This window comes from Centruroides sculpturatus, unplaced genomic scaffold (assembly GCF_000671375.1).
Source record: "Centruroides sculpturatus isolate CEXI.00-Female unplaced genomic scaffold, Cexi_2.0 scaffold115, whole genome shotgun sequence".
In the NCBI taxonomy this organism is placed as follows: domain Eukaryota; kingdom Metazoa; phylum Arthropoda; class Arachnida; order Scorpiones; family Buthidae; genus Centruroides; species Centruroides sculpturatus.
In genome coordinates, this window is record NW_019384545.1 from 615,320 (window position 1) to 632,794 (window position 17,475).

General features: G+C 29.6%; 1 protein-coding gene and 1 long non-coding RNA gene across 3 annotated transcripts in view; both read left to right on the forward strand.

Annotated features, from left to right (window-relative positions):
- The window catches only part of LOC111623475 (probable ubiquitin carboxyl-terminal hydrolase FAF-X), a 274,716-nt gene that overhangs the window by 88,958 nt on the left and 168,283 nt on the right, over positions 1-17,475 (forward strand). For both annotated transcript variants that reach the window (XM_023366062.1, XM_023366060.1), the window contains 2 exons: positions 1,325-1,463; positions 11,124-11,186. In XM_023366062.1, coding sequence (XP_023221830.1) covers positions 1,325-1,463; positions 11,124-11,186 — 202 coding nt within the window. The remainder of the gene's footprint in view (positions 1-1,324; positions 1,464-11,123; positions 11,187-17,475) is intronic.
- LOC111623480 lies at positions 9,625-9,990 on the forward strand. The gene is made up of 2 exons (XR_002756439.1): positions 9,625-9,734; positions 9,821-9,990. It is a non-coding gene; the product is annotated as an uncharacterized LOC111623480 (long non-coding RNA).

Sequence of the window (17,475 nt, forward strand, 5' to 3'; positions counted from 1 at the left end):
TATTACTTTTCAATAAAATAAACTGAATTAAGTTTGAATACAAGTTTATTTTAAGCTTTTATATGAATTTCTTTCAGACATTCGAAGTAATTTATTAATTAAGCAGCCTATTTCTCTTAATTTCTGCAAACTTTTTTATGCGGTTTTAAGTTAATTTTAACTCGTTGTTTTGGTTTTATGCGATTTTAGAAAATTACGGAACGTATTCCTACTTTTTCAAGGCAAGTAAAGTCTTTTTTTATGCGAATTTTTTATTTGCGCTTTTCTGTAGAACATATCCACCGCATAAAACGAGACCTTACAGTATACAGTTCTAGGAAGAAAAGGAAAAAGATCGAGTCAGAACCACTTAATACAATAAATTCCATGTATTGTAATCACTTTTGGGTTTGTTTATAGCAGTGTTTTTCAACCTGTGGGTCGTGACCCCTAGGGGGTCGCAAAGCTTTACACGGGGGTCACAGGTAAAAGAAAAAGACGAGTGTTTGTAGGTCCTACACTACAATAAAAAAACTACAATTTCAGTGAGAAGGCTGTGCCTGTTTATTTACACTGTAAAATAAACCTGAAAAACCAATTGTACTGTAAAATTTACAGTACAATTGGTTTTTCGATTGATATTTAGCTCTCAACAGAAAGAAAATTAAATACATAGTTTTTAAAATCACTGATATAGTTTTAATGTGGCCCTGAGGGGTTGCCAGAATTTTTTAACTTGTAAAGGGGTAGCGTATCCAAGAAGGTTGAAAAACACTGGTTTATAGTATCAGTGGTAGCAACATAAGAAAGATAAATAAATAAGACTATAATTACTGTAAATTTTTATTTTATCGATTGACATTAAAGACATGTTAAAAATAATTAAAAACATAACTTGAAGATTTATTAATTGTAATAATTTATCCACTATTATTTTTAAGACTTCCCATTTTCCATCTTGTGGGCACTAAGAGGATCTTCTAAGCAAGTCTATTATGGATTAAGCCAGGTCCAGAATGGGACAGGCTCAACATATCCAGACAGACCACTCTTGAAAAATTCCTGAGGTTTTTCAATTCTGGATTCCCAGACCAGTAGGCTGTCACCTTGATTAATCAGCCATCTGTCCATCAACATTACTTGACTGATAACATTAACAATGATTACAATAATTGGATTTTACTGTATTTAGTTTTTTTAGCTTTTGAATAAAAACAAAACTTATTTAAAATTAAACCTCTTTTTAATTAGTAAATTCATTTTATAAAGATATTTGTATCAACTTAAAAAAATATTTGATTTGTCATAATTATTAAATAAATAATTTTAAATAATATTTTTGCAGATTGTTGCAGATATCATCATTTAATGGAAAAATGAATGCTCTTAATGAAGTGAATAAAGTTATAGCAAGTGTTTCATACTACTCTCATCGACATAGTGGTATTGAAGAAGAAGAATGGCTAACTGCAGAAAGGATGGCTGTAAGTGTAATAAATGATGAAGTTATAAAATTTCTTAAATTTTAATTAAAATTTTTATCTTTATTTTTGAAATACAGATTATGACATGTTTAAAAGTTGAAGAACTTTACAAATATTAATGTTTATGTATTTATTGAGAGTTAAAATAAGAACATACTTTGAAAATAATATAAGAGAGTACAGTAGAGTGTCGTTTATCTGAATCAATTGGGGACTTGGGTTGTTTGGATAACTTATTTTTTGGATAACCAATTATGTGTGAAAAAATATATTAACTTATCCCATGTTGAAATTTTTCTCCGTTGCATGTCACTTTGCGTTGAATTTTTGTTGATGTTAAGCCTAACATAAATTTTTATAATAATAATCGTGGCTATTGTATCATTAAAAATTATTTTTTTATTTTTTACAAACAAAATAAATACATTGAAAAGTATAAAAACAAAAAAATATATACTTTAGAAGTTAATCTAGTATCAAAAACGTTTGATTCAGTACGACACACAGTCCTCAGAAAAACACCACACAAAAGTGCCAGTGCTACCATCTAAAACACACACACCAACAAAAAGATATTGGAGTAGCCCAAGATATAGCCAAAGGTTGCAGTGCCACAGCACTAGCAGAAATTGAAATTTGCCAACTGGAACGCTTTTGGTTGACCAACTTCCGGATAAATGACGCTCTACTGTATTTAAAATGCATGAAAATAATCACTTGTCCCTGAAAAGTTTATAATTAATTAAATTGTAATCATTTTTTTTTTTTAAGTCATTCTCAGTGATGGGACTGGTTCCCGTTATTTGTAACACCCTGTATATTAAAAAATAGATAAGCAAAAAATCATCTTTGGATCTGTCTGTTTTTATAAAATTTTAACAATTAAAAATAAACTTAAAATTAGAATAGATGATGTATAAATTATTGTACACAATCTGCTGGGGCCGTATTCTGGTCACTTATCTCTCTTCTCTTCTTTCATCGACAAATGACGTCAAAGCGAGAGACGAAATTCGTCTCTCATACACAGTGGCGATTCTGGTCGTTGGTAACGATCTCGTCTTTGTTGTTGATGTCACGATTCTATTCGGTTGATTATACATGTTCGGGTTATCTGCGTGCACAACACGGTATAGAATTTTAACCAATGAAATTGTAAAATTTTCGAAAATGCGGAGTACATAATCATAGATAACGTGGCAAGGAAAGCACGTAATTTCAACGAATTTGTTTTTTGTTTTATAACATTTTTACAGATTGTAATGTCAATTTATCTCTTAACAAATAAAAATTTTAATAACCTAAATTAGAAAAGCGTGTGTACTTAGATATTTTTCGAAATATTACCATCTAATTTCTCCTTAACTATCTAAGTAAGATTAACATCATATTTGATAGTTCAGTAATTGATGTAGGATAATTAAAAAAAAAGAAAAAAATGTAATCAGTGACATTTCCAAGTAGGCAGTGGAAAAAAATCGGAAGCATTTTCTCTCTCAAAATGTTCTTTTCCTAGATAGAGAACGTTTTATAATGCGATCGTATAGCACGAGTAGCATTCAGTCGTCCATATTGGATATAATGAAATCGAGGTGAAAGACGATAGGCCAGTAGAAAGACAACTATCCACTTGTCTCTGATAAACGAGAGAAGAGAAGAGAGATAAAGTTGTCCAGAATCGCGTTTAGAGAGACGCGATGATCTCTTGAGACGTAAACAAATGATTAGCCAATCAGCGATTGGCTTGTGAGAGACGATGACCAGAATATGGCCTCTGGTGTCTCTCTCTCTCTCTCTCTCTCTCATCTCTCATTCTGGAATCAACAGATGCTTTAATATTTTATATTAAAATTATTCGATGATGGTGGTGATATTACTGGAAAAGTGATCAGAATTGAATCAAACTCTATATCATGAATGAAATTCAGTGTTTCTTGACAGCTGGTTTATTTTCTTAAATATAATTTTCTTACAAAGCAATACCTTTATTTACTATTGAACACAAGACTGTGTTATTATTAAAACTGAATAAACTGGATTATTATTTTATATTACTTTATTCAACTGAATAAAGTGGATAAACGCCAAGTGTTTTAATAATAACACAGTCTTGTGTTCAATAGTAAATAAATAAGAAAACATGGTTTCAAAAAACGAATCAAAAGCAATACCTGTAATTTTATAATGAAGAGATGATAAAATTTAATTGATGTACTTGAGATACAAAAATAAATTAATTTTGTTTAATCAAGGGTTATATCCATTTTGTAAATTTTGTTTTGTCAATGTCTCATTTGATCTTTTTATGTTCATATTTTCTTAATGTAAGAATAAGATGTTTGGGTTTAGATATATTTAATTGTGATAAACAAGATTTAAAATTATATCATTTAGACATATCAAAGAAGTCAAGATATGGTTTTGTTAACTTCATGAAATCTATAAATAACATCAACTCACAGCCCGAGTAATATATAATCAATTGCCAAACGATCGCCTAAATATCGGGCTATAACACGGCTAATTAAATGATTGGATTAAAGTAAATTTGACATTAGACAGTTACGCCACCCGGCGTAACTGGCAAGCGCACCGCACGGCAAGCGGAGGTTGCGGGTTCAAGCCCCGTCCCGGGCCTGTTCTTTTATTCCAGAATGTTCTAAATTTATTTATTTATTTATTTAATTTTAATTATTAATTTACTTAAGAGATGGCACCTAACGCCTACCTCTAATGTCAAATTTACTTTAATCCAATCATTTAATTAGCCGTGTTATAGCCCGATATTTAGGCGATCGTTTGGCAATTGATTATATATTACTCGGGCTGTGAGTTGATGTTATTTATAGATTTCATGAAGTTAACAAAACCATATCTTGACTTCTTTGATATGTCTAAATGATATAATTTTAAATCTTGTTTATCACAATTAAATATATCTAAACCCAAACATCTTATTCTTACATTAAGAAAATATGAACATAAAAAGATCAAATGAGACATTGACAAAACAAAATTTACAAAATGGATATAACCCTTGATTAAACAAAATTAATTTATTTTTGTATCTCAAGTACATCAATTAAATTTTATCATCTCTTCATTATAAAATTACAGGTATTGCTTTTGATTCCTTTTTTGAAACCATGTTTTCTTATTTATTTACTATTGAACACAAGACTGTGTTATTATTAAAACACTTGGCGTTTATCCACTTTATTCAGTTGAATAAAGTAATATAAAATAATAATCCAGTTTATTCAGTTTTAATAATAACACAGTCTTGTGTTCAATAGTAAATAAAGGTATTGCTTTGTAAGAAAATTATATTTAAGAAAATAAACCAGCTGTCAAGAAACACTGAATTTCATTCATGATATAGAGTTTGATTCAATTCTGATCACTTTTCCAGTAATATCACCACCATCATCGAATAATTTTAATATAAAATATTAAAGCATCTGTTGATTCCAGAATGAGAGATGAGAGAGAGAGAGAGAGAGAGAGACACCAGAGGCCATATTCTGGTCATCGTCTCTCACAAGCCAATCGCTGATTGGCTAATCATTTGTTTACGTCTCAAGAGATCATCGCGTCTCTCTAAACGCGATTCTGGACAACTTTATCTCTCTTCTCTTCTCTCGTTTATCAGAGACAAGTGGATAGTTGTCTTTCTACTGGCCTATCGTCTTTCACCTCGATTTCATTATATCCAATATGGACGACTGAATGCTACTCGTGCTATACGATCGCATTATAAAACGTTCTCTATCTAGGAAAAGAACATTTTGAGAGAGAAAATGCTTCCGATTTTTTTCCACTGCCTACTTGGAAATGTCACTGATTACATTTTTTTCTTTTTTTTTAATTATCCTACATCAATTACTGAACTATCAAATATGATGTTAATCTTACTTAGATAGTTAAGGAGAAATTAGATGGTAATATTTCGAAAAATATCTAAGTACACACGCTTTTCTAATTTAGGTTATTAAAATTTTTATTTGTTAAGAGATAAATTGACATTACAATCTGTAAAAATGTTATAAAACAAAAAACAAATTCGTTGAAATTACGTGCTTTCCTTGCCACGTTATCTATGATTATGTACTCCGCATTTTCGAAAATTTTACAATTTCATTGGTTAAAATTCTATACCGTGTTGTGCGCGCAGATAACCCGAACATGTATAATCAACCGAATAGAATCGTGACATCAACAACAAAGACGAGATCGTTACCAACGACCAGAATCGCCACTTTGNCTTTATTGTAAATTACATATGCATTTCAGGCTTGTATGAGCCCCTCTTCAGTGTAAATTCTACACAAAATTTAAAAACAAAAAATCAATTTACAAAATTTTTTTCCCGGTGTAAAGATTAACCAACATTAAATTCTTTTTCGTACCTCAGATGGTTGAGTAACACTTTTTAAAAATTGTATGACATCAACAATGATATTATTACCAACGAAACACATGAATAACAATCGTATATGAGTATAATTCCCAAACCTTAAAAACAGTAAATATCTATTATCTTCTTGCATATTATTACCCATTGTATTATTATATTATTACATATTACATTTTTTACAATTTACATTTTTTTAATTATACAAATTACATTTACAAATACAATTTAAAAACACCACAATGTTTTAGTTATTTCTATTTACAATTAAATGATTTTGTTAATTTTTAAAACCAAAAAAAAGGAAGAAGTACAAAAATATACATACGGGCTTATTTTTTATTACATTCATCCATGGTCTTACAATTTTTTACTTCATATGACACATTTGTTACAGTTTAAGTCACGACACGCCCTCTATTACATTATACCATTGTTCATCAATCTGCATACCATTCGATAAATTTACTAGATTATTATTACTATTTTTTATTATTTCAATATGTTCTTTAAATTTGCATTTATATATTTCCTTTTCATAATGTAATATTTTTATGTTATTTCTGTCAATCTTACAATTATTAATATTTATGTGATCGAACCAAGGGGAATTGTTATATTTTAATTTTATAGCGGCTTCATGCTCTTTAATTCGTAATTCTAATTGCCTACCTGTTTCACCTATATAGTTTTTTGGATTTATACAATCACACCTTATTTTATATACAACATCCGATTTTTTTAGTTTGTCTACTTTATTTGTATGTTTTATATTATCAGAATGGATGTTGTGTGAGATTTTATTAATTAAAGACGGGGCCAAAACTATATTTTCTTCCTTTAAAATTTTATTATAATTATTATGTATATCATTAATATAAGGAAAAGATTTATAAGTTTTATTAATTTTATATTTGGTATTAAATCGATTTTTATAATATTGTTTATGCCATTTCTTCAATTTATACATCGGATAATTATTCAAAATATATTTTTTATCTAACTTTTTTAATTCAGTTTTTCTATCATTTTCATCCAAAGTTCTAGTATATATATTTTTTATATCCATTATGTATGTGTTCTTCTTGATGGTTTCAGGTGTATAAGAGTAATAATTTATGGTTTTATTTACATCACATGATTTTTTATATGTTTTGAAAGTAAATTTATCTATTTTATTAAATATAGTGATATCTAAAAAGTTTATTTGATTGTGTTTCTCTTCTTCAATTTCAAATTTTATATTCTCATTTATATTATTTATCTTATTTAATATTATTTCATCATTAGTTATTTTTTTATTATAAATTACTAAATAATCATCTACATATCTCATTACACCCTTTACACCTGGAATNCACTTTTAAAGAAAACCTGTATGTATGTATTTTTTGTAAATAAATTTTTTTAAAGAAAAAAATTTGTTATAAATAAGTGATTAAAATGTTACTAATAATTATAATTTGTAATTAGTTGTGTAGCATAATGATATGGATTTCGATGTAAAACGCCCTTAAGAGAAAAAATGGAAATTGTCAAAGATATTATAAATTAGAAAACATTACAAATTTATAGTACAAGTACTGTGAAAAGGATGATGAAACATGTGGAGTATCTTAAGGTATTATAAAATGTCTTTTTATGTCTTGTAAACATTTTCTACTCGAGTTGTTTTTGTGTAAATTCAATATGAATTTTGTTTTGTAGCACTGAAGAGGGGCTAGAAAATTAAACTTGCCCGAAATGCATATGTAAACAATAAAGGAGTTTTATAACCTGTACAGCTGTGAGAAAGTCTACCGAAAATTTGTTCGGATTGAAGAGACATTTACCTATTTAACACATAATACAGCTTCCATTAGAAAATTCATCAATAATGTTTTTCATGTGGAAATAGAGAAAAACTTATATTGGGTTCTCGTGTGGCTTTGAAATTGCAATTTCGAACACAACAGAAAGCTTTGCTTTTTCTATCTTTCATCTTTACGGTTGAGAATTCACTGAAATGATTCAAACAACCCAGATAAAATAGTTTTGTTTTAAACATTAGAGGGCGAGCATCCGGTGAAAAATTCGATCACTACCATCGATCGCACGAATGGATTGCCCAATCCTAACCTGGTCTATAGCTTTCACCGTATCCTAAACAGACAGAAGGATGGCATTGCGGTAAAGGTGCCACTCTGCCGTTCTGGTAGACTCAGGTTCGAGTTCAGGTCGGAAACTTTAAAAATTATTATAGGTCGTTTTTTACGGATATGTTGATTTTCGTCCCAACCAGCCGTCCATACATTGTGGATACGGCCGAATCTACTACGGGCCTGAAAATATTGTTAAAAGTGTAAAAGATTTACCGATTAAAAAAGAAAAGAAGGCTAATTTTATAGGAATATTTATCCAAAATTTTAAAAAGCTATTCCAAAAAAATAAGTACAAAATGAATAAATATAAGACATTAATAAATAAAACAAAAATTTTCCTAAAAACTAATAATCTTTCAATAATTAAAGCAGATAAAACTAAACAACTTGTAATAATTGATAATAACAAATTAAAAAATAAATTGGAAGAACAAGTAAATAATGATCAATATGTGAAATTGAATAAGGACCCATATGATAAAATAAAAAAAGAATTAACTAAATTAATAAAAGAAATGCATTTAAATAATAGTATAACGGATAATGATAAAAATTATATCCTTAATTTTAAAAACAATAGAACCCCTAAATTGAAAGTAAGGTTAAAGACACACAAACAGGAAGAAAAATACAGACCTATTGTAGATTTTCATTATTCAGTACTATACAATTTAGAAAACTATATTAAAAGACAATTAAAAAATATAGAAAGGTCTGAAAATAGTATAAAGAATACGGATGAAGCTATAAATAATATTCAAAAAATAAAAAAATAAAAAACTGATAAGTTAATAAGTCTTGACGTTAAGAACATGTACCCAAACATAAAATGGAATCTAATTGAAACAAGCTTAAAGGAATTAAACGTAGAAAAAACATTAAAAGATCTTATCAAATTTGCTTATAATAATAACTATTTTGAGATAGACAATAAATTCTACCAACAAATAGATGGGATCAGTATGGGGTCGAAGATGAGGCCAAGACTAGCAGAGTTAGTGATGATAAACATAGATAAAAAAATAAACATTCCAGGTGTAAAAGGTGTAATGAGATATGTAGATGATTATTTAGTAATTTATAATAAAAAAAATAACTAATGATGAAATAATATTAAATAAGATAAATAATATAAATGAGAATATAAAATTTGAAATTGAAGAAGAGAAACACAATCAAATAAACTTTTTAGATATCACGTGATAACGGAGATAACTTGGTGATAACGGAGAAAAAAGACAGATAGGACGTCGTTATAAGTCACAGTTATGATTTCACAGATTCGAAACAGCTTGGTAGCCCGAACGACCCCAGGCTTTCGCCCACGCACACTAAGTGACTTTCATTACAAGCATTTAGCTTTAAGAAGTCTATGACAACAATTGTTTGGCATTCACGGCCGCGAATTTCGCGCCAATAAGCTGCCTCNAACAAAATCATTTAATTGTAAATAGAAATAACTAAAACATTGTGGTGTTTTTAAATTGTATTTGTAAATGTAATTTGTATAATTAAAAAAATGTAAATTGTAAAAAATGTAATATGTAATAATATAATAATACAATGGGTAATAATATGCAAGAAGATAATAGATATTTACTGTTTTTAAGGTTTGGGAATTATACTCATATACGATTGTTATTCATGTGTTTCGTTGGTAATAATGTCATTGTTGATGTCATACAATTTTTAAAAAGTGTTACTCAACCATCTGAGGTACGAAAAAGAATTTAATGTTGGTTAATCTTTACACCGGGAAAAAAATTTTGTAAATTGATTTTTTGTTTTTAAATTTTGTGTAGAATTTACACTGAAGAGGGGCTCATACAAGCCTGAAATGCATATGTAATTTACAATAAAGGAATACTTAACCTCAGAGCTGAAAGAAAGTCTACCGTTTGTTAACCATTCGGATTGAAGAGACATATACTAAATCTAAGTATTTATCAGCTATTATACCAGATTTTGTGAAGTACATTTTTATTTTAAAAATATAATTTAAGATATTTAATTTAAACCTTTTAAAAACTTTGAAACAAAAATTTTTCTATCAATTTTTTAACCCTATCACATTTTGTGTGACAAATATTAAAACTTCCTCTCCATTAAAAGTTTTACATTGAACAGTACTGGTAATTTTTGCCATCTTTTCCTTTATATATCTTATCTTGTCCTGTAGAGGCTTACTTGTATCCATGTTTTTAGAACTGTTCTTAACAACTCTTATAATTTCTCACATTTTCTTTTATTATATCTCACATTCCTTTGACAATTTTCTTATTTAATCACCAATTCTTGAGTTCTTCATACATGGTTCTTTCCTTTTTTTATTTAACATCACTGAGAAATCTAACTGAAGTGCCAAAATGCATTTCAGATGTCAGAGTTAAATGATGTATATTGTAATGGTTAGTGTTATAGTAAAATAATGGTCTCAAGATCTCTTAGTTTGGTAACCCTTAAAATAACTGAAATTTTACAGTAATTAAAATTTAATTAAATAAAAAAGGGATAAGAAGCTAGTCAGTAGACATTTAGTTACTATTTTTTAGTTTTTATCAGGTGAATCCAAAGTACAATAAGCAGATTTAAGTGTATAAAAATTTGTCTTTTTATTTATAACTGCATAGATAATTAAAATTTAATAAATTGAATTTTAATGTTTTGTTTTGAATTTCAATGATTATCTATTGATTCTGAACAGTACAAAACTGACATTTTTCTGATGAACATTTTCTAATAGATTTTACAAATTTTATTGTTTACAAAAATTTTTTTCCTAACCAATTCAATTCAACTTAATTTGATCTTGAAGGATTCCTCTGTATACAGAGGAAACAATATAAAAAAATATTATAAGTTACAGTTCACAACGTAAAAATATTTCATGAACAATTGCCAAACGATTGCCTAAATATCGGGCTATAACACGGCTAATTAAATGATTGGATTAAAGTAAATTTGACATTAGAGGTAGGTGTTAGGCGCCATCTCTTAATTAAATTAATAATTAAAATTAAATAAATAAATAAATAAATAANGCAGTAAATTTATTTAGCTGATGTGAAATAACTAAATTTGATCATTTTTATTATTTGTTTTCAGGAGTGGATTAAGGAGAATAAAGTTCTTCAAATAGTTTTGAGAGACAGCTTGCATCAGCCTCAGGTAAAAAACTATTATAAAAGTTATTAATTTTATGCATGTACAATAGAGCATTGCTTATCCAAACTATTAATAATTGGGATCAAGGAAGTTTGATTAATCAAATTGCTTGAATAAGCAGATAATTATTAGCTTAATTAAACAATAACAAGGCTTGCTGTATGTATATATATATTACAACAAGTCCTAATACAAGGATCATTGATAAGTGTAGGCAAAAAGTGGCTGCTTTTTGCCTACACTTATAGCTTATAGGCTATTCACTTGGTCCAGCAAGTCTCCAATTTTTTAATCCCATCAGAAAAGTAGCTTTTTTTAAGGTCTGCAAATATGCATTGATGGCAATAACATCATCCATGTTTGATGAGAACTTTTTCTCACCTAGCCAGTTGCAATGGTTTGCCATTACAACTGTCAATTTGTGTGACTGCACTTTGTCTTGGTGAAAGAGCACTTTTTTGTGTGCCAATCTTGGCTGTTTTTGTTTCATCTTTTCTTTGAAATATTATATAATAGGTTCCTGCTGTTGTTTTTTTTTCCTTCTCAGAGTAATCAACCAGGATAATTCCTTGGAAATCCAAAAACCGGTGGCCATCACCATCCCACTGACAAAATGATTCTCACCTTCTTCAATGCACTTTTATCACTTATTGTCCACTGTTTTGACTCATGGTGAATCCATGTTTTTATCCACAGTTATGAATCAATGTAAAAAGTCCTGTGAATTGTGGTTAAATATCACCAAACACAGAGTTGAAATGTCCTTTTGCATGTGTTTTTGGTCAACAGTTAACAACTGTTGCACCCAGTGTGCACACAGCTTTTTCATCTGCAATTTTTATGCAGGATATTGTGCACTCATTTGAGATAGTCTCGGCAATCTCCCACTCTTTTACTCTGTGGTCTTCCATAACAATACCATGAACTTTTTCAATGATTTCTGTCATGATTACCTTAACCGGACATTCAGAGTGAACTTCATTTTCAGTGCATGTTTTTCCACGTTTAAATTTGTTTATCCAGAAATAGGCAGTCTTCAATGCTGGTGCAGAGTCCCCATGAACTTCATCCAATTCCGTTTTGATCTGGGCAGCCTTGAAACTCATGGAACTTTTTTTTCTTCTATTATTTGGATATATCTATGCTTGCTTCAAATGTCTGTAAAATATGAAAAATGCATTGCTTATGGCTGAAATCTGGCCTGAGCTAGTTTGAAAAAATGACAGTTACAAGCTGTGATGTCACTGAATGAATTGTGGTGACATCTCATAAAAATTTATCAAACTTGTCAAATGATCCACATGCATTTGTAATTATTTAAAATTATGGCTACATTACATGCTGTTTTGCTTAACATTGCAGTATTCAAGATTCTGTTTACAATGTTAAGTGAGGACTTAGTTATCATCAAGTACGTAGATATTAAGTTATATCAAATAAAGTATAATCACAAGTAAATTAGTGTACAGAAAGTTATTTCATCTTTCATAATATTAAATGTTTAAAAATATATCATAATTGATGTAAGAAATAAATATGTAAATGATGAGCAGTTTTTCTAAATTGTAAAGAGGATAATTTTTAATATCCAGTAATCTATAAGTTTCCTCCTTTTCATGTGTCTTAACTCTGATGTTAATTTTGGGCACCTTAATATTATATTCCATGATAAATTGATATTCACTCTTATCAATCTTGTTTAGTTTAAGTAATTTTTTGGACTCCTTCTGTAGGCAATATGTAATATTATTAGTAGGGTCCTTGGGAAATTGAACATACTTGTCAGTTGAAGTGATATCTGCTTTAATTTCATGGAGTTTATTTATTTCTAAGATAACTACTTGTTTTGATTTATCAGCTGGAACTGTACTTAAACTATTGTCTTTGAGGTATGCTTTTAATTTTTTTAATATAATTTTGAAATTTAGCATATTTTTTGCAATTTTTATTTTTATCAAATTGTTTCATCATTTTTGCTAAATCTGCTCTTATGTTATCTTTAGTTTCTATATTTATTCTTGATAGTGCATATTCTAAATATACTATTAACTAATTTTTGTTCAACTTTCCTGGACAATTATAGTTTAACTCTTTAAACACGGAAGTCAGCCTAAATCGGCTTAATTCATTCAAGACGAAGTTGGCCAAAGGAAAAGTTGTTTTACTGGTTTCGTTTTACGTTTTGTCTACTCCCTTCCCACTTGGTTGAGTTCATTTTCATTTCAGGGTGACATTGAATGTCAATTGGTAATGTTTATAAAATCTTTTTTGTTTTGTATATACTGTGTTTTTTTAATCTATATATATATACCAGGTTGTTCAATAAGTTTTGTCGTTCGATAAGAGGTGGCGCTATTAGAAGCATCACTTTATTACTCTATAAATAGTACTACTATTTCATAAACACGTGTCAAGTTTCAAGTAGATCCGTCAACTCATTGTATATTTTCAGCTGTTCAAAGTCGACGTGTCATTGTATTTTTTTACAATGGAAAAAATTGAATATTGTGCAGTGATAAAATTCTTATTTTTGGAAGGTGTAGCACCAAAACAAATTCATGAACGATTGTTAAAAGTGTATAAGGACTCTTCACCTTCAATCAGAACAGTAGAAAGATGGGTTGCTGAATTTAAACGTGGTCGTACGAGTCTTGAAGACGATCCACGTGAAGGGCGTCCAAAAAGTGCATCAACACCAGAAATCGTAGCAAAAATACAGCATATGGTTTTGGAAGATCGTCGATTAACCGAGAGAGATTTAGTAGAAGCCCTAGGGATTTCGTTAGGCAGTGTGAGCAATATTTTGGCTGAAGTTTTGGGTTACAGAAAGCTGTGTGCACAATGGGTGCCGCATTCGTTAACTATGGAACAAAAACACATTCGAATGCAACTTTCTCAGCAACATTTGGAGCGTTTTAGAAAGGATAAAAAGGATTTTGTGCGTCGTTTCATCACTATGGATGAGACATGGGTCTACCACCATGATCCTGAATCAAAACAAGAGGCTAAAGAGTGGTGTGAACCCGGTACTTCGGCTCCGAAGCGTGTTAGGGTCCAGAAATCGGCCAAGAAGGTGTTAGCATCAGTTTTTTGGGATGCAAAAGGAATTTTGTTTGTGGATTACCTCCAAACTGGTAAAACAATAAACTCAGATTATTATTGTAACCTTTTGGACCAGCTAGATGTAAAAATTCGTGAGAAAAGACCTGGTTTAAAAAAGAAAAAAATCATTTTTCATCAAGACAATGCCCCCTCTCACACAGCTCAAAAAACCATTGCGAAAATCAGTAAATTAAAATACGAATTGTTGCAACATCCTCCCTATTTGCCAGATTTAGCTTCCTCTGACTTCTGGCTGTTCTCACATCTAAAAAAATTCATGCGTGGGAAACGATTTTCATCGAACGAAGAGGTAATAGCAGCCGTGGAAGCGTATTTCGACAGTCTTCCGGATTCTCACTTTAGGAATGGAATCCATAAATTAGAAGATCACTGGAACAAGTGTATTGAAGTTCAGGGAGATTACATTGAATAATAAAATGTATTTCAAACCATAAAATAGTGTTTTTCTTATAGAACGACAAAACTTATTGAACAACCTGGTATATATATATATATATAAATGGACGTGTGTGTCCCTATATTTCACTTTTCAGCCAAAACTACACATCGCACATGAATGGTGTTTGTATGTGGTAGTAGCCCCAAGTCTCCATTCATGCACTATGGTGGTTGCGTCTCGATAGCTATAAGAGTGCAGGAGATATGGGCTTGAAAGTGGTTGAAAGTGGAAGATTTTCTATTTTGATTTTAAAAATTTTCGAATTTGTATTCAAATTTGAATTGGTTCGGTTATAGAACGATTGTAAACGTTCCAGAAAATTGATCAAATTGAAAATAGTTCGTTTGACTGGACTGTAAAAATTCTCTAATTAGTCTGGAAACAGGGAACTTAATTCTTGCATTCTGTGAAAACGGGTAAGATTGGCTATAATGTAATTATCTTAATCTTCACTATCGTTACTTTTTGCCCACAAATAAAAACCCAGTGAAGCGAGTCCTTGCAGCTAGATTCTAGATTACTTAGAAAAACAGTCTTTTATATATATAAAACTATATTACATACAAATGTACGAACAAATAATAACCCAGCGAAGCGGGTCCTTGCAGCTAGTATAGAATAAATATTATTGTATTGTTGAATGAAATGTTATTTACACTATTTTGTGACTTTTTTTCATATATCATTTTGATATTAATATGATTTTAGTATATTATTTATAGTTATAATGCAACTTACTTTTTTATATCATTTATTATGTTATATTCGTGTTTGTGTATATTTTAATATTTTGTACAATATTTTTAAATTATTTATGAAACATTTTATTGAAATATTATCCTTTTTAATGAAAGGATTCTTTAGTTTTTTAAAATAATATTATTTTTTAGAAATTTATTATTAAGTAATGAAAAAGGTAAATTTTCAATAATAATAATTATTTATTATGTTTTAATCATGTATAAACTGTAAAATTTTTTACGTTTGTACGTAAAAAAATCACATTTGTAATTATAATAAACGTCAATATAATTGTATTTAAAATGCAACATAAATATTTATTTTAAAAAGTCAATACAAAAAAAACAGTTGTATATAACATAATTTAAATCTTTGTATTCATATTTTCCTCTTGTATCTATGTATTCATATTATCCAAATTTGGATATGGTCCAAAACAGCTTGCACATAAACAAATGTTACAGATTGAGCATTCAGATGTACTGTCTACGTATCTGTTTGATGCTGTTTTTTTATTATGGCATCAGCACTGCATGCAAGTTCTTTTTCTTCCAACTATTTTCACTTTTTTTATGCAGACCTGCATTTGTCACGCTGATTGGGGCCGGAATATGTCTTGTTCTACCTCGTATTTTTCTACTAGAAAAATTTTTAGAAAGTTTATAAGATTTAATGTAAATTGGATTGGTGTTAAAAACTGTTTATTTGGTGGATTGTTAGTTAATTTATATAAAATATAACTGTTTTGTATGGCAGTATCAAGGTAAAATCAAAATAAGTAGAATCACCATTTGACAGATTTTCTTGATATTGAATAATATTTTCGATTTTGATCTGTTAAGTCCATACCTCCCATATTTTTATTATAATTTGAAAATATGAGTGGACATTGTATCTCATTCACTGTTGCTCCTGTTCATCTTTTGGTGTTCACTACCATCATTTTTTCATTAGTTGATGCTATGTTATTTTGTCTTTTTGTCATGCCAGGTCGAACATAGCAAATTTTTTTTTTCAACACACTGCTGAACAATGATATCATTTTGCTTGTTTTCAAAGTTTTTAGACTGGATGGTAGATACTTTTTATTTACTAGTATTGTGCCACACACACAATTTTTTTTCTTTAGCAAATCAAGCAGCAGTGGTATGCTGGTAAATAATCAGTGAAAATAAAAGTGATGGTATTGGGTTATGCAAACTTTTGTTAAATGCATAACATCATATATGAGCCCCTTTTCATTTTTAGGGATTTTTATAGTTTTTTTTTCCACACTATACATTGAAATTGTACCTGTAATCGTTATTTGAATCGCATAGCATCCACATTTTTAGGCCACGTTTAGCTGGTTTTAGTCCTATATTGAATACTTCCAACATGACCCTCATATTTTAGTAATGCCTCATCAATTGATATATCATGGGAAGGAGTCAAGACATAAATAAAATAAAATACTTTCTTACTGGAACCACACAATAAATAAAATCAACACCTTTAAACAATCCAGCAAATCGTTTTTTAATACTTTAAAAACGCTTTCGGACGCTTTAAGCGATCATCATCAGTTAACTTTGTGAATCGAACGAAGAAATTCGAAAATAAACTACGTCACTCATCGTAGAAGGATTTCCATGCCGACGACAATCCGTCAGCATCCCTATGATTAATACAGCTTGTGCGCATTTGCGCCTTGTGAATTTCTAGTTTTTCCAGATGTTTCACGGCCTGCCTGGATTTTGTAGCTTTAATGATCGACGCCCGATCCCAAAAGACTTCGATATTCTGCTGCTTGGCAAAGGCCGCCAGCACCGTAGAGTCTACGTTTTTATTGACTGATTGCTTATGTTCAGCAATTCTTTTCTTTAAGTTTCTTAAGGTTGCTCCTATGTACACGAGATTGGTGTTAAATCTATGGTCTTTTAATGGTATAGAGTACACTCCTGCCATCGCGTTGCGTTCGTAACTGCCTTTATCATTCCTTAAGAGCCT